Below are 25,557 nucleotides of genomic sequence, written 5' to 3'. Positions count from 1 at the left end.
GCCTTTTACTGAGGAGTGGCATCAGTCTGGCCACTCTACCATAAAGGCCTGATTGGTGGAGTGCTGCAGAGATGGTTGTACTTCTGGAAGGTTCTCCCATCTCCACAGAGGAACTCTAGAGTTCTGTCAGAGTGACCATCGGGTTCTTGATCACCTAGCTGACCAAGGCCCTTCTCCCCGATTGTTCAGTTTGGCTGGGCGTCCAGCTCTAGGAAGAGTCGTGGTGGTTCCAAACTTCTTCCATTTTAGAATGATGGAGGCCACTGTGTTCTTTGGGACCTTCAATGCTGCAGACATTTTTTGGTACCCTTCACCAGATCTGTGCCTCGACACAATCCTGTCTCTGAGCTCCACAGACAATTCCTTTGACCTCATGGCTTGTTTTGTGCGTTGACATGCACTGTCAATTGTGTGACCTTATATAGACAGGTGTGTGCCTTTCCAAATCATGTCACATCAATTTAATTTACCACAGGTGGACTCCAATCAAATGGTAGAAACATCTCAAGGATGATCAATGGAAACAGGATGCACCTGAGCTCAATATCAAGTCTAATAGCAAAGGGTCTGATCACTTATGTATATAAGGAATTTTTGTCCTGTATTTTTTTTTTTTATACATTTGGGAAAACCTATAAAAACCTTTTTTTGCCCCAGTAAATTTAGATCTGTCCCTAACCATGAATAGGCTATTTTCATAGTGAAAACAACTTAGCATTATTTACGATCATTAACAAAGGGTTACAATGTACCAACCACTGGATCAGTTCGTTTGCATGGCCCGGTTTCCCGGGTGGATGGAGATATTCCTATGGACCAATGGAAGGGTGAACTCCGGTTACGCGGGGCACCGGGCCATGCAAACGAAGTCGCCCAATAGCCAATAAGAATGCAAAGATTTCTACTGGGAGACCAATAGTAATGCGGCATTTGCCTGGCGCTCCCAGTCCTACTTGTGTTGAGTGGATCACGGTCTAGGGTGGGACAACAGCTACTGACGTCTCCACATATCCTAGTCGCTCCGGTTCATGTACGTTCAGCAATTTATGTGTCAATTAGAACCGCATGCAACTTGGTTGGTCAATTTGGGGGAAGATTGCGAGTATTTAGGGAAATAACAATTTTCCGTGCCACTGAATTAACCGGAATAACAATCAGTAATGGACGAGAAGTGTTTTACGAAGGAGATCGACTTATGGATCGAACAAATCAACGACTGCAAACAGCTGTCAGAGAGCCAAGTCAAAACGCTTTGCGAAAAGGTAAGTTACGGTATACGGGAATATACTTTTCCATTGTAAAATCTTTCAGTGTAACATTCAGGGGGATGATACTATACATATTGCGCAGTTTGTCTCTATCAACACTTGCCAAATAGCTTATAACATAATCCTGTCTAGTTTCAAGAGTGGTTATTTATATAGCCTACGTTCTCGTGTAGGTCTATCTAAAATGTTAGGGGTGTTTTTAGCGTCATACTGTATGTGCTGATGGTATGACTGAGTGTCCTGTGGCAAAATCATTGCGCTTGTCAAAGAAATGTGAAGTATTTTTATTTGTTTGATCTAGTCAAACCATACACACTTGAGTACAGTTGTAAAACAGACATACACACATCCTGGATTCCCACCCTGAGTGAACTGAACTGTGGGACACGACAATAACTAGGTCAGACAGAACTTTCACTTTATCAAGTCATCAGTACACCACCTAGGGTCTGAGCAGGGATTTAACATCAATCTTCATTGATAATCTTTTCACTTGGCTGTTACACTTATGTATGGGCTTAAATACTCTTTTTTTATATATATTTATATATATAACCAGGTGTGTCTACTCATGTACTCGTTTGACTTGTTTACAAACAGGTGATTCGTGTCCTGAGATGATTTGTAGGTTAGAGGCCAGGATTACGGTATGGATGAAAATGGTACTCTGCTAGAATTTCCCATTGCCAAATATTCACCACTAGGCTACAAGGTGTCAGTGATCACATTCTATTAGCCTGTGGAGTTCAGTCTCAAGTGAGTGGTTTTGCCATTTACTCAATGGTTTCCATTTTGTTGTTGTAATCAGTTTTCTCACAAACCCCTGAACACGTGTTATGAGAATTTTGTTATCAATGTTCATAAACTTCAATTAATCTACTCAGTCTGCAACCGAGTTTGTAAGATTCTGGTTGAATGAAGCAGACAAGAGTCCCAGCTTACAAAAACCAAGTGTTTATTCACGAGAACGTTCTGAAGTCCATTATACAAAGACATCCATTTTATAGCTGCGCACATACTTCCACACAAACAGTAGGTATCCTATGCACATACTTCCACACAAACAGTAGGTATCCTATGCACATACTTCCACACAAACAGTAGGTATCCTATGCACATACTTCCACACAAACAGTAGGTATCCTATGCACATACTTCCACACAAACAGTAGGTATCCTATGCACATACTTCCACACAAACAGTAGGTGAGTTTTTTTTATCTTTCTCCATAGTTCTCACCACGGTATCACTACCCAGCCGACAGTTCCATTCCCCCGAGATTAGGGAAACCTTGAAGTACTCCCTATGCCCTCATAAATTCCTCAGAGGCCTAGCCAGGTCGGTCCAAACACAGTTTAATTGTTCTCGGTATCTTTCTTCGGCCCCCACATACAAGTTAAAATCCTGAGTTACGCCTTGCTCAGTCTGTTTTCCCACTATACAGATACATTGTTTAACCTAATTCTGACTAAAACTACACACATCAGATTATAATTTTATGATTCTAATCAATTTCATACAATTATAAGGTTTCAGTGGAATTATTTAATCATTATCTTTCAACATTTAAATAATTTTATCAACATGTGATTGACCAGCTCTTGAACAGTAGGTGTAAGCATAGTAGTGGTGTGGTTTTAGAGCACACATTTGCTCAGTGATGGCTGACACATCCATCCCCTGTGCATTTTGTTAATGTGTTCAGCAGAATGCGCAGCCAGAGTAAATATAGCCTTGGATGTGAGTGATTCTGAGTTGCATCACTACCACATTGTTGCTGGGCTCTGTGACTCAATATAACACTTGTGGAATGGCCTCTGTCTTGGGATACAGAATGGGGGAAGAGTGATTTACTGATGAACTTCACACTTTGTTTATTCTGTGAAATCATTCTAGGCTGAAGGTTTTCTTATTACTATTGTCAATTCTCTTATTACACTCTGCACTATTTCCTGGTCTGGCTCATTTAATTATTTCACCTTTTATTTATTTTGGCAAGTTAGTTAAGAACAAATTCTTATTTACAATAAGATTTCTTATTTACAATTTGCCTGCCAAAAGGCAAAAAGCCTCCTGTGGGGACAGGGCTGGGATTTTAAAAAGAAAATATAGGACAAAACACACATCACAACATGGTAGCAGCACAAAACATGGTACAAACATTATTGGCCACAGACAACAGCACAAAGGGCAAGAAGGTAAGAGACGACATATCATGCAAAGCAGCCACAACTGTCAGTGTCCATGATTTGAGTCTGAATGAAGAGATTGAGATAAAATGGTCCAGTTTGAGTGTTTTCTTGCAGCTCGTTCATCGCTAGCTCCAGTGAACTGAAAAGAGGAGCGACACAGGGATGTGTGCTTTAGGGAACTTTAACAGAATGTGACTGGCAGAACGAGTATTGTATGTGGAGGATGAGGGCTGCAGTAGGGATCTCAGATAGGGGGGAGTGAGGCATAAGAGGGTTTTATAAATAAGCATCAACCACTGGGTCTTGTGACGGGTATACAGTGATGACCAGTTTACAGAGGAGTATAGAGTGCAGTGATGTGTTCTATATAAGGAGTATTGGTGGCAAATCTGATGGCCTACTGGTATAGAACATCTAGCCGCTCGAGAGCACCCTTACCTGCCGCTCTATAAATTACGTCTCCGTAATCTAGCATGGGTAGGATGGTCATCTGAATCGGGGTTAGTTTGGCAGCTGTGGTGAAAGAGGAGCAATTACGATAGAGGAAACCAAGTCTATATTTAACTTTACCCTGCAGCTTTGATATGTTCTGAGAGAAGGACCGTGTACTGTCTAGCCATACTCCCAAGTACTTGTATGAGGTGACTACACCTGTGGGAAGAGGGGCATTCTTCTTACCGAACCACATGATCTTAGTTTTGGAGGTGTTCAAGACAAGGTTAAGGGCAGATAAAGCTTGTTGGACACTAAGAAAGCTTTGTTGTAGAGCGTTTAACACAAAATCCAGGGAGGGGCCAGCTGAGTATAAGACTGTATCATCTGCATATAAATGGATGAGAGAGCTTCCTACTGCCTGAGCTAATGTTGATGTAAATTAAGAGCTTGGGGCCTAAAAATTAGCCTTGAGGTACTCCCTTGGTGACAGGCAGTGGCTGAGACAGCAGATGTTCTGACTTTATACACTGCACTCTTTGAGAGCGGTAGTTAGCAAACCAGGCCAAAGACACCCTCAGAGACACCAATACTCCTTAGCCGGCACACAAGAATGGAATGGTCTCCCGTATTAAAAGCTTAGGGCAAGTCAATAAAAATAGCAGCACAACATTGCTTAGACTCGAGGGCAATGTTGACATAATTTAGGAACTTTTAAAGTTTGCCTTGACACATCCATAACCTGCGTGGAACCCAGATTGCGTACCACAGAGAATACTATAGACATCAAGAAAGCCAGTTGATTATTGACAAGTCTTTCCAACACTTGATAAACAGGGGAAATTGAAATTGGCCAAAAACAGTTAGGATCAGCTTGAGCGCCCCCTTTTTAAATACATGACCCCCATGTCTGCCTTCCAAGCAAGGGGAACCTCCCCAGAGAGGAGCGACAGGCTTGGCGATGATGGGCGCAGCAACCTTAATGAAGGGTCTAAACCATCTGACCCAGATGTTTTTTGTGGGTCAAGTTTAAGGATCTCATTTAGCACTTCGGACACAGTGGCTGCCTGCCAGGAGACACTTTGTAGCGTGGGAGGAGCATCAGGGCTAGTTGCATTAGAAGGGGTGGGAGATGAGAAAATGTTGGCAGGGCAAGGAGGCATGGCTGAGGCAAATAGGAATCCTGACTTAATGAAGTGGTGATTTTAAAGAGCTCAGCCATGTGATCCTTGTCAGTAACAACCACATCAACATTTAAGGGACATGGGCAGCTGTGAGGAGGGTTTATTCTCCAGGTCTTTAACCGTTTTCCATAATTTCTTGGTTAGAACTGCTCCTTAAACTAATTAACTTTGGCCTTCCGGGTAGCCTGAGTGCACCTATTTGTAATTCGCCTGAATGAGAGCCAGTCAGGCTGAGTATGCGTGTGCCGAGCCTTTCGCCAACTGGAATTCTTGAGGTGGAGTAACTCTGCCAGATTACGGTTTAACCAGGGGCCGTTTTTTAAATGTGTTTTCTTTATGGGGGTGTGTTTGTAAAGGCCGGGAGAGGTCTTAGGGCATTTAGGGGACAGGCCGGTGCTGATGGTGGACGATTACACCCAGCAACAGTCAACGAAGAGCTATTTGAAAGTTTAATGCTTAAAACGTCAATTTGTTTGGGGACAGACTTGGTGGAGACATCCAAGCACTGAAGGTGATCCTTGGTAAAGATTGCCACTCCACCTTTGGAAGATCTGTCTTGCTGAAAATGTTATAACCAGAAAGGTTAACATCAGTATTCAAAACACTTTCTTAACCATGTCTCAGTAATGACCAACACAACTAGATTGGAGCCGTGAACCCCCACTTTTGATACATTTTAGGTAATAAGCTTTTAGTGTTAACGTGCAGAAAACCCAGGCTTTTACGAGAGCAGAAATCAGTGAAACAGATCAGAGCACAAGTCAGAATTGGGGCTAGCAACAGTATATGGGCTATGGTGTACATGCACATTTCCAGGTATCATCAGCAGTAATACAATCAGGGCACAGCAGAGGACAGGGAGAGCTCTGCAGTGTTGATTTATGACGTTTGAATGCGCATTTAGATGGCAACAAGATCATATTGTTCAGCAATTTCATCAGGTAACATGAATACAAAGCCAGCGAGTGGCGGATAGAATAGGATGGGAGGCCAGGAGTCTGTGTAACCAATAGAGTCCCGAGTGTGGGAACAAATGGACTGTATCACAGTTGGGTAAACAAGCAAGTTCATAGTCAACAAAGCATGCAGGAGTCCTGAGGCAAATAGCATAAAGCACAAGAAAAAATATATAATGACTTGGGGCTAGCCATTGTAAGTAGGGATGCACCGATATTACATTTTTGGCTGATACAGATATCCAATGTTTTTCTTGCCAAAAAAACGATACCGATATTTAAAATTGTAGCGGCCTTTTAAGCATTCTAGTGCAGTTAAATAGTTGAAACACACACTGACCAAAAAGTTATTTTGTTGTAATTTATGTATGTCCCCATTACCACTAAAACATAATCAAAACATGTTTATTTCACTTACTTGCTGTGCTGTTTCGTTGTTCAGTCGTTTCATTCTCAACCAGGATTTCATCATGCATGTCAAGCAGTGATGTTTCAGCTCTGTCTGGCCTCTTCTGTCGTGGGTTCTCTTCCTCGGTGCTCACTGTCTATTTCCGTCTTGTTCAGCTGTCTAACATTTCACGTAAACCCTGTTTCTTGTCTGCATCGAAGTAGCGGCCCTTGTACCTAGCATCGAGCATGGTGGCGACACCGTAGTGGTTCAGAATGCCACCGACTCACTTGTTCATAGCCTCTAGTAGAGTACTTTTGCAAGTTAACCCCACGGTCTGTCGGCAGTTTTGTTGTGCAGGCATTTCAATGCCATGACAGAGGGTATCACGTCTGCTGCAGACACAGTTGATGAGCTTATTTCTCCAGTCAGTTGTTTTGAATGGAGCTAGGCGTGTGTTCATGTTTCAAACTTGTTCTCAAATGCCATTGAAATAGCAGCAGCGGTATGAGAACCAGCACATTCTTGAGCATGAATGCTAATAATAGCAGCACAAAGATAACAAAAAGGCCATATGCAACGATCTTTGAAACTTCAAAATAGATCCACACCGCAGACATTGGGCTAGGTTAGGAATGCTGTGTAGCACTTTTTGTGGCATTATGTCATCTACCTACGTTTTATTTAGGTATGCACATCAGCTTTTACATCGGTGTTAAACTAGACATCGGGCCGATGTTGTCATTTTTAGCTAATATCGCCTACTCCGATATGCTTACCGATCGTGCATCCCTAATTGTAAGTTCAGAGTCACTCGCCCCAACAGCGCGTGTGTGTGGTGGAGGCGAGCGACACCTCGGGGGAGAGGGGGCAGTGTGGCGGGGGTACCTGTACCAGACAGAGGGAGACAGGCCAGGGCACATGGTGAACAGATCGCCAGGTGGAATCCAAGCAGCAGGCAACGGGAGTAGGTGTCACACCCACTTGGGAGAAGTGTTTTTTTGTTTTGTTTTTTTTCTCTCCCCCCCGTTGGCAGATTCCTAACGTAGCTAGCAAGTCTCCGTTCAGTTTTTTTTCCCACGTGGAAAAGGTCGTTAGCTAGCTATATTTCTTCATTTCCGGCGTATGGTACTTTACGACGTGTAAATATCTGACTTAAATTAGTTTGAGTGCCACCTTGTATCATATTTTTGCTCAATTACTATTCTGTTTTTATTTTTACTACTCTTTGTTTTCACTTTCTGTATTGTCGAAAGGTGACCTGTAAGTAAGCATTTCATTGCACTGTGTATGACGAATTAACGAACTTGAGGTTTTTAGCTGATGCCAGCAAGGCATGTCTTTAGTAGGTGCGGTTATGAGGGGTGAGGCATTTACATCATCCATTCAATATAGACATGTCGATCAGTTGTTTTAGGTTACTGATGAAAGATCTGTCTTCTGAGGTCATACCATATTGTAAGCTGTATTGACTCTATATACTATATGTTTACCAATGTTCTAAGTCCCACTGACCTACAATAGTTTGTCGGGTTCTGGCCCTTATCTGATTCATTTAATTGGTCATTTCCTCAAATTAATTTGGAAACGTATCAGGTTTGTTTAATATGCCTTGGTTGTGCTGTTTCTCTCCTCAATCTTCCAGTGTCTCTCCGTTGTTTTCTCAGGGCGTTGCTGCCTGTAGCAGAGATCTCTCGCTCATCTCTGACCCACACAGTGACACAGCCCTGCTCTACTCTATGCCTGCTCCTCTCCAAATGGGATTCATGCTCTAAAAGCTCCTTATACCACTCAACCCCCAGTGTAGTTCTGCCAACAATTTATTATCCCAGCCAGACACTTCAAGGAGCATCTCTACTGGTTTTTTAAAATGAATTTGTTGTTCCTTGAATGGTCTGGAGACGGGCCTAGGCATATGTTGCCACTTTTTTCAAAGACCAACACTGATGCTTTTTGAGGGGGAGATTGCATGCAGAGTTATATTTGTTGCCAATGCAATCAGGTGCATTATATAACAGTAGTGGACTTTTCTGCTATAATATTATCTGCTTTGCCCCCAGCAGGCCTTATTGTTCTTCTTAGAGCTGCCCTTCACAGTCCACTGGTTTCTAGGAACTGCATTGCAATTCAACTAGCTTGCCAAATGTCATTGGTCTATTTTCTTGGGGACGTTACCGGTGGGAAGGGAGGCTCTCAAACGTTTTGCAACGTAGCCTACAACATAGCCTTATGTTTGTTTTGTCCAGGGTAAGGAGAAACTTTGCCTAATTGTGTGGTTTTGTCCAGGCGAAGGAAATTTTGACCAAGGAATCCAACGTGCAGGAGGTCCGATGTCCTGTTACAGTGTGTGGAGACGTCCACGGCCAGTTCCACGACCTCATGGAGCTCTTCAGAATCGGAGGGAAGTCTCCAGACACAAACTACCTGTTCATGGGAGACTACGTTGACCGAGGCTACTACTCTGTAGAAACTGTCACACTACTTGTAGCACTTAAGGCAAGTATTGTTAACGTGCACTTGGAATTTTGAATGACCATTCATATTTGAACTTGCCCTACGAGAGTGCTCAATGATAATTTTACACAGGGCTTTGTGATGCCAAAGTAATATAATGCTAAGACACACATTCAGAATGCCCTGGTAGGCTATTCATTCAACAGTGCTGTTTAGTAATCCCCTGTATTTTGAACATTGATCGCAGGTTAGGTACCGTGAACGCATCACAATCCTTCGGGGGAACCACGAAAGCAGACAAATCACACAAGTGTACGGCTTCTACGACGAGTGCTTAAGGAAATACGGCAATGCAAACGTATGGAAATACTTCACAGACCTCTTCGATTACCTTCCTCTCACGGCCTTGGTAGATACTCAGGTAAGAGGTGTTAAATTAATCTTTTAAGTATCCCTATGTCTTTGTTATTACGGGGCTATCACTCTGTTATTAGTGTGCCTTGTGCAGGAGTCTCGTTGTTGATGAACCTGGCCTGAGTGGAATGGCAACCATGTGTTGTGCTAATACGGTTGAGTAAATGTTGTTAAACTAGATCCTTGTCGTTGTGTCATTTTGAGGTTTCACACATTTAATCCACATGAGGTTGAATCTGCAGTGCTTTAACTGTTGTATGCTGTAAATAAAAATTCCCTCAAGGGTATGTATGTTATGTCTCAGTCAAACTGTTACAGAGTCAGAACCAATATTTAAATGATCATGTAAAATGTTCTGTTTTCTTTCCCTTCTAAGATATTCTGTCTTCACGGAGGCCTGTCTCCGTCCATAGACACGTTGGATCACATCCGAGCGCTGGACCGTTTGCAGGAAGTGCCACACGAGGTACATGGCTCAACAACCCTGCTTCTGAGCATACTCTGCTGATTCATTGCTGCTAGTTAGAAGTAACTTTTAGGTACAGGTCTAGGATAAGTTTGTCTGCTCCTAATCCTAACTTCAACCATTTGGTCGAAAAACACAACTGACCATATTGACTTTCGATCCTACTCTATCTTATTGCCTCCCCCGCTCTGTGACCTTATTCACCATATAGATCTTTATCCATATCTTTATTACTATGCTGCTTACACACGTCTCCTCTCTTCCACAGGGCCCCATGTGTGACCTGCTGTGGTCAGACCCAGATGACCGTGGGGGCTGGGGCATCTCCCCCAGGGGGGCCGGCTACACCTTTGGCCAGGATATATCCGAGACATTTAACCATGCCAACCGCCTTACCCTGGTCTCCAGAGCTCACCAGCTGGTTATGGAGGTAAGCTGTCTGTCGCTGATTCGACATGCTTGAAATCTGAAAGGTGACCATAATGTATGAAAGTTTATCTGAATGCATTAAGTTAGCCACCTCATTCAGGTTGATGCATATGTACTATAAAATGATGTCTGTAGGACTGTCTCAGATTTCTGATTCACTACTACACTGTTCTCCTGTTTTTTTCTTCTTTCTATAGGGTTACAACTGGTGCCACGAGCGAAACGTGGTAACTATATTCAGTGCACCAAATTACTGTTACCGTTGTGGTAACCAGGCATCTATCATGGAACTCGACGACACCCTGAAATACTCCTTGTAAGCATATTGATTACCGTTCCATGAATGGGCAACTGTCCTCAGTTTGTTGCTCTACCAGCAAGGTCCTCTAGTTCTGGAGGAGGAAGTAAAAGAGCATCTGTTAAATGACCTAAATGTTATGATCCATCAACTCTCAACAGGATTTTAGATTAAAAACAAGGTGTTTGTTTTCCAGCCTGCAGTTTGACCCTGCGCCTCGTAGAGGGGAACCCCATGTCACCCGTCGCACCCCAGACTACTTCCTGTAAAACCTCACCACTTGTACAGTATTGCCATGATTTATGAAAGTACCTTCAGCATCCAAAACATTGGGAGAGGGGGGCAGGGTTGGGCGACACAGCAAAACATCAATGTACATAATTGTATTCACACCACTATTTAAGCATTCACATAACATCTGTACATGGACCAAAAAGTGTTACAAAGTTCTCCAAGGACTCCAATTCCTTACTACTCTGGCTCTACTCCCCCGTTTCAAATCTCAGGATTAGCACAGTAACCAAGTTTTGTTAATTGAAACATTTTCAATCCAATGCACCAAGGCTGATTTTGTGAATCTGCACATTTTTCAGTAATTTTTTTTAACCTGTTTGCACTTAACATCTGCATTGGACTTTTTTTTTTATCTCTATCAAATCACCAGGCAGGTCAAAACTACATCCCACCAAAACAAGCTGAAATTTTAGGTGGCCTTTTCAAATGGCTCTTACACTTAAAAGGGCATTATCATATTACAACCTCGGTGTGGAAATGTATATAAAGCACAGGAAAATCACATTTGAGCGGACTGGGCCTTTGTGTTTTTACAAGTCAGAAGATGGCTGTTAAACTCTACAGAATGTTGTGGGTTTTTTTGTCTTAAAAAATATATTTAGTCACAAGGTTTTTGCTGGGTTAAACAGATGCCCTTCCAATTGTGTGTGGCAGACAGATCAAGAAATGCCATTGGAAACAGTCACACACTAAATCATAATAATGAGGAGTGAGTTTGTATTGAGGGATCCTGTTGAATAAAGAATTAAGTTGCTCCTGGACTTGTGACATGTTTACTCAATTGATTTTATGGCTTCATCTGTTGATGGACTTGATGAATAATGATTCTGTTATCTAAGTGATGGCACAATATGCTGACTAAACTATGATTGATTGTAGGTGAAGGAAGAAAGCTTCCATGGATGCTGAGGATATTTTGTTACTTCATTATGTCCCTTAGTCTCATTTTCACATAGCTAAGCAATAACTGCACTGATTATTTTAATCGTACTGTAGGGATAAATACTTCGGATCCAACAACCATTAAACCACTGCTAATTTCCCAAAAATGTGTAATTGTTGATGGGTGTAGAAGGTAACATGGAAATATACACATTATGGTGAAAGAGTGCCATCTCATGACAGGACTCGAAGTTACAACCCGGAATGTGTGTCAAGGTAAAGATTTAGAGCTACATGCGATAGATGAAAAGCAGTAACGTAAACTCGTACATCGCCTTGGTCCGTACAATTGCCCTTATTTTAGCGCCCCAAAAACGTAATACTTCCAGATCAACTGTAATGTCAATACCATTGAAAAGCACAATTTCTCCCCTTTCCAACATTCAATTATATGACCTAAACGCTGCCCGTTTCTGCATAATTCAAGCAGGCAATCAGCCCTTTCGGGTCTTTTTAAAAATGGCGGGTGGGGAAGCGAAACTAATGCGTGAGAGTGAGGAGAGGTGTGGGAAAATTGCTTTTTTTTTCACTCGATCTGTCCAACTTATCACCTCTAAAATGTAAATAAAACACTAAAGAGTTTATATGTGTCATTACATACCTATTTGAAGGTTTGTGTCGAATTTGAATCGGGTTTTTAGGGCGGTGCTAAAGTGATCTTAGAAGTAAACAGCGGCTTTGAGAATGATGATCGCATGCAATGATGACGCAAAAAATGACTAGGTATCCCCCTTACCCCGGTCATTGTCAATTTCTTGTTTTTAAACGATGAGAGAAGTGCTACACCAGGTGGAGAGAGATTGTAAGACAGAAATAGTTGCTTTATGCGTGCATGACACGTCACGATGTAACGGAGGGTCCGTTTTTTTCAACTTTTCTCCAATACTATAGAACCATTACCATGTCGATCAACGCTTGAATAGAAACCTAGTTCACACCCCCGATTTTGAAGTCAACACAGTCGCTACAATCCCATTCGTTTTCTTTGTAGCCTCGTTTGAATGTTGCGGTTGCGCACATTTGTACGGAATGGGGTGAGTTTACGTTATCGTATCGTCATACCTGAGGAAAAGTGAAGATACCTAATAGAAAATGACTCAAGTGAAAGTCACCCAGTAAAAAAGTATTTGGTTTTAAATATAGTTAAGTATTTAAAGTATACGTTTCAAATCGTTTATATTAAGCAAACTAGACGGCACTATTTTCGGATTTTTGTTTAAATTTACGGCTAGCTTGGGGCGATCTCTAACACTCAGACAATTTATAAACAAAGCATGTGTGTTTAGTGAGTCCGCCAGATCAGAGGCAGTAGGGATGACTAGGGATGTTTTCTTGATTAAATAAATACATTTTACAATTTTCCTGTCCTGCTAAGCATTCTAAATGTAACGAGTACTTTTGGGTGTCAGGAAAAAATTACCTTATTTTCTTTAGGAATGTAGTAAAGTAAAAGTTGTCAAAAATATAAATAGTAAAGTACAGATACCGCAAATAAACTTAGGTACTTTCCATCAGTGCTGTAAAGTACCTACTATTCAAGTAAGGTTCCAACAAAGGGTAAGCCAACAATCACTGACATGGCGTTCAAAAAAAATATTAACGTATTTTCTACTTGGCAAACAATAGCACTGCACAAAGAGTGACACAATTACGCTGATTTGTTTTATTACGCTGGGACCATTGATTGACAGCCTACAGCATTAAAGAGTAACATGCGCAGATATAATTTTATACATTTTGGACGCAAAAATGTACAGAAATGTAACGTTACAAAATATTAACATATTAGCATAAAAATAGATACTGGGTGAAATTCTGTTAACGTAGCTAAATGGGGAAAATCACTCCTATTGTACAGGCATATCACAAGACTACTCATTTGCTTCCCCCACATTTGACAAAGCGAAAGCTTAGTTGGCTGGCCATTAATATAGTTCCACTGACTGCCTGTGCTCCGGTTTGGCCCTGTTGACGTTTAAAAAATAATTATCTGAATTTGCTTTAAAAACATTCACAGTAAGTAACGGGCATTTACATATGATGTAGTTATGTCTTTTTGAAATAATGGTTGTTTTGAATGTATTCGTATGTCTAGCTAAATGGAAATAGGTTGAATATGGTTGCTAGTAAGACGGGGCCTTGCTGACAACGCTGAGTTAGCTAGCCGCGTTAGCTTCGTTTTCTGGCTGTCGTTCGCAGTAACAGTTACTGTTAACAAAAAGTAACGTTATTATTGTTAAATGTTAAGCCAAACGCTACCGTTGAGTCCATATTATTTCACCATTGGACTGCTTCAGACTCCCTGTTTTGTTGACAGTTGCCCAGACAGTAACGTTAGCTGGAATCGAGGTTAGTTCATGTAATATTAAACCTATAACTTACTAATGGTAACTAGTAAGTTAGTGCGTGAACTGGTAGCTAGCGAATTAGCTTGCTACCGTTAACTAGCTAAGTTACCTGTCTACCATAACATGTTTTAAAATCTTACATGGCAAGTGTTTCGGTAACGTTAGGTACCCACAGGCGTTAAGATACTTCGCTAGTTAGCGAACGTTAGTAGCTAACAGCATCCAGGGAAATTGCCTTCTAGCTAACATTAACTAGCCACCTTAACTAATGTCGCTAACGTCAGCTAACTGTTAGCTACTTGGTTTGTTAGCCAAGTAGGTCCCTGTGTCACCTAGCGATATAACATGTACTTTATGGCCCCTGATATTAGTCATCACTGCTAGGTAACGTTTACGCCTGAAGCTGACAACCGTTTTCCTGTTATTTTACAGATGCCAACAATTAAACTGCAAAGTTCAGATGGGGAGATCTTTGAGGTGGATGTGGAAATAGCAAAGCAGTCTGTGACAATAAAGACAATGCTGGAAGGTATGTATCTAGCTATGTACTCTGTAGTTATGCGGTTGTAACATGAGGTTGAACATCATTGACGTAGCCTACATAGCTATCAGTACATATTGCACAGTTCAGACGGTAAAATACATTTATCAAAACTGTCTTGCAGCATCTGAGTGCACTTGTCTAATGGTTGTCTTTGACAGATTTGGGTATGGATGATGAAGGAGATGATGATCCAGTCCCCCTCCCGAATGTGAATGCGGCTATCCTCAAGAAGGTAAGTGGAGTGGACTCACTGTCACACATCCCATATCTGGTGCAATGGACTGAGGGACAGGTAAACTGTGTGGAGATGGCCATGGAGAACCTTAGTAAAGTGCCTGCTCCCAACCAGAGCTTGCTTTATTATCTATAATTCCATTCTCTGTTATATTGCACATTCATTCTATCCATAGTGGTACAATTCAATTGAACCCAAACCAGGCTTTGCTTTTCTCCTAGAAGTGCCACATTTTGGCACAATTTGAAACCGATAAAAGTTAAACTTGTAGACAGAAGGATGGTCTCAAACCTGTAACATAGATCCTTACCTATGTGGGAGGCACTGTGAGAGTCCACGCTGATGGTAGGGATAGTTGTCCTTAGGGATGATCACTACAGTCCAGTGTTCATGTGGTCAATGGATGATTTGAAGAGTATAACATAACAAAAGCGCCTCTCATAATCACTATAAACGAAATGGTGGGATTGTCTGCATCAGGTGTTTCGTCCATCCAACCAGTGCTAGTTGGATTAATACTGTGTGAAGGGTTGTAGGATTAAAGTTGACTTTTGTTATTTCCTCCTTGCCAGATTGTACAATGTCTTGTGCATGCGTCTCTCCAACTGAGAGACAAGCTGCTTTGTTCAGCAACTGTATCCATGTAATTAATAGATTTAATTTTGTTTGGGGAATTACATTTTGTTTGGGGAAATGGGTTTGCATAGTTAGACAACTTACATGTCCTGCCTGGCTTGTGGTGAAACCTGTACTGAAACCTGAAGTTCAAGTAAAATGGAAAACCAATCTTGATGTCTGTCCTTAGGCTGTCAGTTTGGCTCTGACATCTGTAGAATAGCATTTCTATCTCTCTGCCAGAAGCATGAAGCTCCAAACAGAAACCTTCCTGTGTGCTCTGTGACCTCCTTCCTCAACTTAGGCCTTTGGAAACGGGACTGGATGGAAGATGGACGCCTTCCATGTCTGACTGTTGATTCGCTCAGTGTGCTTGGACTAGTTGTTCTTCACTTTCCTCCCTACAGGTGATCCAGTGGTGCACCCACCATAAAGATGATCCCCCTCCCCCTGAGGATGACGAGAACAAGGAGAAAAGGACGGATGACATACCCGTCTGGGACCAGGAGTTCCTCAAAGTGGACCAAGGGACCCTCTTCGAACTTATTCTAGTGCGTACATACCGCCTCACACTCACAGGTAGCCTAGCGGTTAAGAGCGTTGGGCCAGTAACCGAGAAGTTGCTGGTTGGAATCCCCAAGCCGGCAAGGTGGAAAAATCTATTGTTTTGCCCTTGAGCAAGGCAGTTAACCCCCAACCACAACAACTGCTCCCCGGGTGCCCGATGACGTGGACGTCGATTAAGGCAGCCCCCCACACCTCTGATTTAGAGGGGTTGGGTTAAATGCGGAAGACGCATTTCGGTTGAATGTATTCAGTTGTGCAACTGACTAGGTATCCCCTTTCCCACTCACAGAAAGAGTTTGACACCTGCACACTTACAAGGAGGAAGTGTCTCAGATCTTGAATTTAATTTAGGCGATGGTTAGCTTGCTGAACATACTGTTGTACAGCACTAGTAAAGTGCTTTGAGTGACAAGTAGGTGCTTAATAACATGTTATAATTAGAGGTAGTAGTTCATTACTAAAGGGCCTTACACACAGGGAGTCCATAAAGCCAGCGACGCCGCCCAGTTTATAAAGCATCAAACTCTGGTGGTACAAGTAGTGGCTGTTATGATACCTCTGGATTATCCCAAAAAACACAACCCAGAAAAAGGCATCCAGCCCCTGTAATTTGATTGGTCAACGAGGGGAGGCAAAAGTAACATTTTTGTATTTATTTTTTACCTTGAGCGTCCAATAAATTCCTTATGTAGGCGGCAAGTGAAGCCCCTACCTGTGGTAGTGTCACGGTGCTAATCTGCCGCCAGCTTTGCATAGAAACACATGGAGGCGGCTGCATTTTCTTTTTCTGTCAGTTCCTGAGCCGCATACAATCAGGTATGTGCGTATTACATGAAACAAGCACACTTAATGCATTGGTTATTTTGCAGGGATTGTGCAAAACATTTTTGTAGTGCTGGGGGCTTTTAGGAACTGTGACACAAGTATATAATTTGAGCAGCAGGTTTGACCCAGCTCTTGAAACCTGTTTACATAGCATAAGCTTAGGGCTGAAATAGTTCACGTGGAAGCCAGGCATGTCGAAGCATTTGCAGTTGCTTTCATTCATCCTCATTCTCTTATTTTTTATCTTATTTTATGTTTAGGCCGCAAACTATTTAGACATCAAAGGACTGCTAGATGTCACCTGCAAGACGGTGGCCAACATGATCAAAGGAAAGACCCCAGAGGAGATCAGGAAGACGTTCAACATCAAAAATGACTTCACAGAGGAAGAGGAAGCCCAGGTAATAAGGCCTTTTGTGGTTCTCAGGACGCCTCCCATATGGCACTCTATTCTCTACCAGTGGTTCCCAAACTTTTTATAGTCTCGTACCCCTTCAAACATTCAACCTCCAGCTGCGTGTACCCCCTCTACCACCAGGGTCAGCGCACTATCAAATGTTGTTTTTTGCCATCATTGTAAGCCTGCCACACACACTATACGATACAGTTATTAAACATAAGAATTAGTGAGTTTTTGTCACATCCCGGCTTGTGGGAAGTGACAAAAGAGCTCTTATAGGACCAGGGCACAAATAACAATATAATCAATAATTTTGCTCTTTATTTAACCATCTTACATATAAAACCTTATTTGTTAATTGAAAATTGTGAATAACTCACCACAGGTTAATGAGAAGGGTGTGCTTGAAAGGACGCACATAACTCTGCGATGTTGGGTTGTATTGGAGAGAGTCTCAGTCTTAAATCATTTTCCACACAGTCTGTGCCTTAATGTTTTCATGCTAGTGAGGGCCGAGAATCCGCTCTCACATAGGTACGTGGTTGCAAAGGGCATCAGTGTCTTAACAGCGCGATTAGTCAAGGCAAGACACTGAGCGCAGCCCTATCTCGAAGTCTGGCACTGGCTTCTGATTTAAATTACATTTTTACTGAACCGCTTGTTGCAATTTCGATGAGGCTCTCTTGTTCAGATACCGGTAAGTGGACTGGAGGCGAGGGATAACGAATCCAGTTGTTTGGGTCATCCGTTTCGGGAAAGTACCTGCGTTATTGCGCACCCAAGTCACTCAGGTGCTTCGCTATATCACATTTGACATTGTCCGTAAGCTTGACTTCATTTGCACACACAAAATCATATAATGATGGAAAGACCTGTGTGTTGTCCTTGTTAATGCAGACAGAAAAGAGCTCCAACTTCTTAATCATAGCCTCAATTTTGGCCCGCATATTGAATATAGTTGCGGAGAGTCCCTATAATCCTAGATTCAGATCATTCAGGCGAGAAAAAACATCACCCAGATAGGCCAGTGGTGTGAGAAACTCGTCATCATGCAAGCGGTCAGATTAGTGGAAATTATGGTCAGTAAAACATTTTTTAACCTCATCTCTCAATTCAAAAAAACGTGTCAATACTTTGCCTCTTGTAAAAGTTTTACATGGTCACTGCCCATATCATTGCATGATGCAGAAAATACACGAGAGTTCAGGGGCCTTGCTTTAACTTCTCTGCGCTACGGATCCCTTTTACGGGATCATTTTCCTAAACAACCGCTGAATTGCAGGGCGCAAAATATTACTAAAAATATTTATAATCATGCAATCACAAGTGAAATATACCAAAACACAGCTTAGCTTGTTGTTAATCCACCTATCGTGTCAGATTTTGAAAATATGCTTTGCAACGAAAGCAATCTAAGCTTTTGTGAGTGTATCAATCAATGCTAGAACAGTTAGCCTTATATTAGCTTGGTTAGCTTGGTCACGAAAGTCAGAAAAGCAATAAAATGAATCGCTTACCTTTGATAATGTTCGGATGTTTGCACTCACGAGACTCCCAGTTACACAACAAATGTTATTTTTGTTCGATAAATATTACTTTTATAACAAAAAAACGCCATTTGGGTTGCGCGTTATGTTCAGAAAACCAAAGCCTCGTTCCGTTTGACGAAAATTCCAAAAAGTATCCGTAATGGTAGTAGAAACATGTCAAATGTTTTTTATAATCAATCCTCAGGTTGTTTTTAACAGACATAATCGATAATATTTCAACCGGACCGTAACCTACTCAATAAGAGAGAAAAAGAAAATGAGCGCTACCCTCTCGCGCGCAGGAACTAATCTGAGGACACCTGACTACTTTTGAAAAATCTCTCATTTTTCAAAATAAAAGCCTGAAACTATGTCTAAAGCCTGGTCACAGCCTGGGGAAGCCATTGAAAAAGGAATCTGGTTGATACCCCTTTAAATGGAAGAAAGACGGGCCAGGAAACACAGATCATTTTTTATTTTTTTTTATCACTTCCGGGTTAGATTTTCTCAGGTTTTCGCCTGCAGAATCAGTTTTGTTATACTCACAGACAATATTTTGATAGTTTTGGAAACTTGAGTGTTTTCTATCATAATCTGTAAATTATTTGCATATTCTACGATCTGGACCTGAGAAAGAGTCCGTTTACCTTGGGAATGTTATTAAAAAAAAAAAAGAATAATAATAATCTGACCCCTAGCGTCAAGAGGTTAACAAAGTTAACCATTTTCACTGTAGTGTCCAAAACTTCTTTCAGACTTCTTTAAGAGCCTCTCGGTGGATGCTGCCGAGTACCCAAGTGGCGTTTGGAGCAACTGCTTGCACGCCACTCCACTATGTCTTCCTGTTATGGCTTTTGCTCCATCAGTACAGATACCAACACATCTTGACCACCAAAGTCCATTTGATGTCACAAAGCTGTCCAGTACTTAAAAAATATCCTCTCATGTTGTCCTGGTTTCCAGGAGAGGATGTCTTCCTTAATTGACCCCCCCATAAAGTTGGAAGTTTACATACACCTTAGCCAAATATATTTAAACTCAGTTTTTCACAATTCCTGACATGTAATCCTAGTAAAAATTCCCTGTCTTAGGTCAGTTAGGATCCCCACTTTATTTTAAGAATGTGAGATGTCAGAATAATAGTAGAGAGAATGATTTATTTCAGCTTTTATTTCTTTCATCACATTCCCAGTAGGTCAGAAGTTTACATATACTCAATTAGTATTTGGTAGCATTGCCTTTAATTTGCTTAACTTGGGTCAAATTATCGGGTAGCCTTCCACAAGCTTCCCTCAATAAGTTGGGTGAATTTTGGCCCATTCCTCCTGACAGAGCTGGTGTAACTGAGTCAGGTTTGTAGGCCTCCTTGCTCGCACATGCTTTTTCAGTTCTGCCCACATATTTTCTATAGGCTTGAGGTCAGATGGCCACTCCAATACCTTGACTTTGTTGTCCTTAAGCCATTTTGCCACAACTTTGGAAGTATGCTTGGGGTTATTGTCCATTTGGAAGGCCCATTTACAACCAAGCTCTAACTTCCTGACTGATGTCTTGATGTTGCTTCAATATATCCACATAATTTTCCTACCTCATGATGCCATCTCTTTTGTGAAGTACACCAGTCCCTCCTGCAGCAAAGCACCCCCACAACATGATGCTGCAGCCCCCGTGCTTCGCGGTTGGGAAGGTGATCTTTGGCTTGCAAGCCTCGCCCTTTTTCCTCCAAACATAACGATGGTCATTATGACCAAACAGTTCTATTTTCTTTTCATCAGACCAGAGGACATTTCTCCAAAAAGTATGATCTTTGTCCCCATGTGCAGTTGCAAACCGTAGTCTGGCTTTTTTATGGCGGTTTTGGAGCAGTGGCTTCTTCCTTGCTGAGCGGCGTTTCAGGTTATGATGATATAGGACTCGTTTTACTGTGGATATAGATACTTTTGTACCTGTTTCCTCCAGCATCTTCACAAGGTCCTTTTGCTGCTGTTCTGGGATTGATTTGCACTTTTCGCACCAAATTACATTAATCTCTAGGAGACCGAATGCGTCTCCTTCCTGAGCGGTATGACGGTTGCGTGGTCCCATGGTGTTTACACTTGTGTACTATTGTTTGTACAGATGAACGTGGTACCTTCAAGCGTTTGGAAATTGCTCCCAAGGATGAACCAGATTTGTGGAGGTCCACAATTTTTTTCTGAGTTCTTAGCTGATTTCTTTTGATTTTCCAATGATGTCAAGCAAAGAGGCACTGAGTTTGAAGGTAGGCCTTGAAATACGTCCACAGGTACACCTCCAATTGACTCAAATGATGTCAATTAGCCTATCAGAAGTTTCTTAAGCCATGACAACATTTTTTGGAATATTCCAAGCTGTTTAAAGGCACAGTCAACTTAGTGTATGTAAACTTCTGACCCACTGGAATTGTGATACAGTGAATTATAAGTGAAATAATCTGTCTGTAAACAATTGTTGGAAAAATGACTTGTCATGCACAAAGTAGATGTCCTAACCGACTTTCCAAAACTATAGTTTGTTAACAAGAAATTTGTGGAGTGGTTGAAAAACAAGTTTTAATGACTCCAAGCTAAGTGTATGTAAACTTCTGACTTCAACTGTACAGTTGTGGCCAAAAGTTGAGAATGACACAAATATACATTTTCAGAGTCTGCTGCCTCAGTTTGTATGATGGCAATTTGCATATACTCCAGAATGTTATGAAGAGTGATCAGATGAATTGCAATTAATTGCAAAGTCCCTCTTTGCCCAAACAAATGAAATTAATCCCCAAAAAACATTTCCACTGCATTTCAGCCCTGCCACAAAAGGACCAGCTGACATGTCAGTGATTCTCTCGTTAACACAGGTGTGAGTGTTGACGAGGACAAGGCTGGAGATCACTCAGTCATGCTGATTGAGTTCGAATAACAGGCTGGAAGCTTCAAAAGGAGGGTGGTGCTTGGAGTCATTGTTCTTCCTCTGTCAACCATGGTTACCTGCAAGGAAACACATGCCGTCATCATTGCTTTGCACAAAAAGGGCTTCACAGGCAAGGATATTGCTGCCAGTAAGATTGCACCTAAATCAACCATTTATCGGATCATCAAGAACTTCATGGAGAGCAGTTCAATTGTTGTGAAGAAGGCTTCAGGGCGCCCAAAAAAGTCCAGCAAACGGCAGGACCGTCTCCTAAAGTTGATTCAGCTGCGGGATCGGGGCACCACCAGTACAGAGCTTGCTCAGGGATGGCAGCAGGCAGGTGTTAGTGCATCTGCACGCACAGTGAGGCGAAGACTTTTGGAGGATGGCCTGGTGTCAAGAAGGGCAGCAAAGAAGCCCCTTCTCTCCAGGAAAAATATCAGGGACAGACTGGTATTCTGCAAAAGGTACAGGGATTGGACTGCTGAGGACTGGTGTAAAGTAATTTTCTCTGGTGAATCCCCTTTCCGATTGTTTGGCGGCATCCGGAAAAAAGCTTGTCCGGAGAAGACAAGGTGAGCGCTACCATCAGTCCTGTGTCATGCCAATAGTAAAGCATCCTGAGACCATTCATGTTTGGGGTTGCTTCTCAGCCAAGGGAGTGGGCTCACTCACAATTTTGCCTAAGAACACAGCCATGAATAAAGAATGGTACCAACACATCCTCCTAGAGCAACTTCTCCCAACCATCCAGGAACAGTTTGGTGACGAACAATGCCTTTTCCAGCATGATGGAGCACCTTGCCATACGGTAAAAGTGATAACGAAGTGACTCGGGGAACAAAACATTGATATTTTGGGTCCATGGCCAGGAATCTCCCCACACCTTAATCCATTTGAGAACTTGTGGTCAATATTTAAGAGCCGGGTGGACAAACAAAACCACTCAAATTCTGACAAACTCCAAGCATTGATTATGCAAGAATGGGCTGCCATCAGTCAGGATGTGGCCCAGAAGTTAATTGACAGCATGCCAGAGCGGATTGCAGAGGTCTTGAAAAAGAAGGGTCAACACTGCAAATATTGACTCTTTGCATCAACTTCATGTAATTGTCAATAAAAGCCTTTGACACTTATGAAATGCTTGTAATTATACTTCAGTATTCCATAGTAACATCTGACAAAAAATATCTAATGACACTGATGCAGCAAACTTTGTGGAAATTAATATTTGTCATTCTCAAAACGTTTGGTCACGACTGTATACCAGGAACTGTGCCAGGCCCGCCACGTCTGACACATCCAGCTGTAACGCATATAATTCACTGGCTTGTACGCGAAGTAGTAATTGTTTCAAAACATCTCCTGCCATGTCACTGATGAGTCGTGAAACAGTGTTGTTTGATGAAGGCATTGTCTGAATAGTTTTTTGGGCCTTTTCCTCCAGCATTGTTCCAGCCATATCCACAGCAGCAGGAAGAATTAAGTCCTCCACAATAGTATGGGGCTTGCCTGTCTTAGACACTTGGTAGCTCACTATATAAGACGCTTCTAGCCCCTTCTAATTAATGGTATCTGTTGCTTTTATACATGTCTTACAACTCGAAATTCGTCTTTATTCTCGCTCAAACTCCCGTGGCTTAATTTTTTAAATGGTCATGCTTTGTTTCTAAATGTCTGTGCAAGAGTGGAGGTTTCCAGTGAGAGAGTAACAGTTAATGTGATTGGATGTTAATTATTTGACTAGGCTACCTGTATTTGACATTCTGTTATTTCACTGAACACTAGATGGTTTTATGTTATTTTTGGCAGTGAAACGAGGCTACTCGGGCGAGAAAAAAAACCTCACGTATAGCCCTGTTAGAAAATATAAATGTACTGTTTGAAAATGTGAAGTATTAAAAAATAACTTATATAATTTGCGTACCCCAGTTTGGGAATACCTGCTCTATACTATTCTAGTCTATACAGTGCCTTACTTTTGATTTGACCAGAGCCCGTGGTGCACTATAAAAGGAATAGGGTGCCATTTGGGTCATAACCTCAGTCCTGAACACAGAGCTCCTGTGATAATATGCATCTGACTGATGTGACACTGTGTGTTGCCTTTCCATTGTCTCCCCCCTCAGGTACGCAAGGAGAACCAGTGGTGTGAAGAGAAATAGAGGAGGATGCTGCCAACACTAACACACTGAAAGGATTGTTCCAGTAATTGGTTGCACTGCGTTGTTCATACTTGTTAATATTACATTTAGTCTATTAGAGTGACAGATCTCCCCCCGTGTACTCATAGCATGACCATTTCCATTGCTTGTATGGTGCGAAATAATAAAAATAGTAGCTATTTCATGTTTTTACACATTTTACTTCACTTTATATTCACATGAGAGTCTGGGTATTCTTTCCAATTTTTAGAGTAGATGCACCGCTCTCCCTGTTTTCAATTGCTATAGTATTTTTTATTGGACATGTTTATATATTTTTTTTGTTGAGTCAACTGAAATGATGGCTCGATGCTCAATTTTGTAATTGCAGACTCTTCTGTGCCATTGTTTTAACGTCAACTTAGGGAGACAAGCGTTCATAGGACATTTGAAGTGGGGGTGAATGTGTGAAATGTCCTGTGGACTGGAAATACTTGTTGAAGTGTGTGTGCTGTCTTTCACACAACTTATGGTATTTACCTATTGAGATTGGATTGGAATCTTTTCTCAGTTCTGCTCTGAAGACGAAATTTAAGATTACTATTCAATTCTAGGAGTAAGTAAATTAATTAAAAGAATGTTGTCTGTCTGCTGTTTGTGATTGCTTGTACATCTTATGTGAAATAGTAAGGAGACTGATCCAGATTTTCAAAATACTTTAATACACAAAACAATGAGTATTACATTGAGAGCAGAAGTTGTTCAATGTGTAAAAAAAAATACAAAAGGTGGACTGTTTAGTACACAACTTTTTCGTGTGGTCATTTTTTGATATGAGCTGTTTTGTCCCCAAATCTAAGCTGTGTGGTAGCTTTAGCATCTTCTGATGGACTATCAGCCTATAGTATCTCCAATGTAAGCAGAGTTAAATGCTTGCAAGCAGTAAATTAACCATTGTTTTTTCACATGTATTTTTGGTACACTTAGGTGGAACATGCACACACTGAAAATGACATCTGTGGTAACTTCAATGAAAGGCAAAGCTAATGCAAAACTTACCCACAAAATGCGTTTTCTCTGAGTAGGCAAACGTTAAAAAAACATGTATTGCTTCAGAAATGGTTGAGAGACTAAACAGAACTTTGTAAAACCCTTTACATAACATATAAAAGTTTATTTATAGAGGGAATTCAACATTTATAAAACTTTACAACACGATGAAATATGGGACCCATTTGGTCTTTAGTTTACAGAATAGCAGAACGCTCATTCAGTGTGAGGCAGTCCAGAGACTGCTGAATGTATTGTTCCCCTTGATGAAATCTATCTGGCGTTGTCTACAACCTTACGTTAGTCCCGCGATATCTGACACCACTGGCTCGATTTTTACAGAACTTGGGTGAATGATGCTTCTTGCCATAGAGATCTGGCATTTACAAAATGACACAGATTGGCCCAAGGGGGCCACTATAGTAATCAACTAAATTTCCAAACTTTAAACAAGCATATGTCCTGTCCCGTTTGAGCCACAGTCATTACTTTTTAACATTACATTTTTTACATATATGCATCTCCTTATGAGAAACACGTTTCCCATTAGAACCTATAAGCTCGGTCCATTACATACAGCAAAGGATAATTATTACAAAAAAAAAAAAAAAATGAATACACAGAAAATACGTTCTAATTGTTGTCACTAACTGTGGGGGCACTGAT

At 41.5% G+C, this 25,557-nt stretch overlaps 2 protein-coding genes across 3 annotated transcripts; both read left to right on the top strand.

Moving 5' to 3' along the window:
- The first annotated feature begins 985 nt into the window (after positions 1-985).
- Positions 986-11,537, top strand: LOC120056940 (serine/threonine-protein phosphatase 2A catalytic subunit alpha isoform-like). The gene is made up of 7 exons (XM_039005241.1): positions 986-1,262; positions 8,708-8,917; positions 9,123-9,296; positions 9,666-9,755; positions 10,024-10,185; positions 10,382-10,500; positions 10,679-11,537. The coding sequence occupies exons 1-7, from the start codon at positions 1,161-1,163 to the stop codon at positions 10,749-10,751; spliced, it is 930 nt and encodes a 309-aa protein (XP_038861169.1). The 5' UTR covers positions 986-1,160; the 3' UTR covers positions 10,752-11,537.
- Positions 11,538-12,715: 1,178 nt separating this feature from the next.
- LOC120056939 (S-phase kinase-associated protein 1) lies at positions 12,716-24,644 on the top strand. Of its 2 annotated transcripts, none has more exons than XM_039005239.1 (6): positions 12,716-12,752; positions 14,499-14,595; positions 14,769-14,842; positions 15,868-16,011; positions 17,113-17,253; positions 23,827-24,644. In XM_039005239.1, the coding sequence occupies exons 1-6, from the start codon at positions 12,720-12,722 to the stop codon at positions 23,860-23,862; spliced, it is 525 nt and encodes a 174-aa protein (XP_038861167.1). In that variant the 5' UTR covers positions 12,716-12,719; the 3' UTR covers positions 23,863-24,644. The 2 variants fall into 2 exon arrangements, with proteins under 2 accessions (XP_038861167.1, XP_038861168.1); XM_039005240.1 differs by lacking the exon at positions 12,716-12,752 and adding an exon at positions 13,601-13,734.
- The last annotated feature ends 913 nt before the right edge of the window (positions 24,645-25,557 follow it).

This window comes from Salvelinus namaycush, chromosome 12, assembly GCF_016432855.1.
Source record: "Salvelinus namaycush isolate Seneca chromosome 12, SaNama_1.0, whole genome shotgun sequence".
In the NCBI taxonomy this organism is placed as follows: domain Eukaryota; kingdom Metazoa; phylum Chordata; class Actinopteri; order Salmoniformes; family Salmonidae; genus Salvelinus; species Salvelinus namaycush.
Note: the sequence above shows the minus strand (reverse complement) of the source record. Positions and strands in the feature narration are given on the sequence as shown.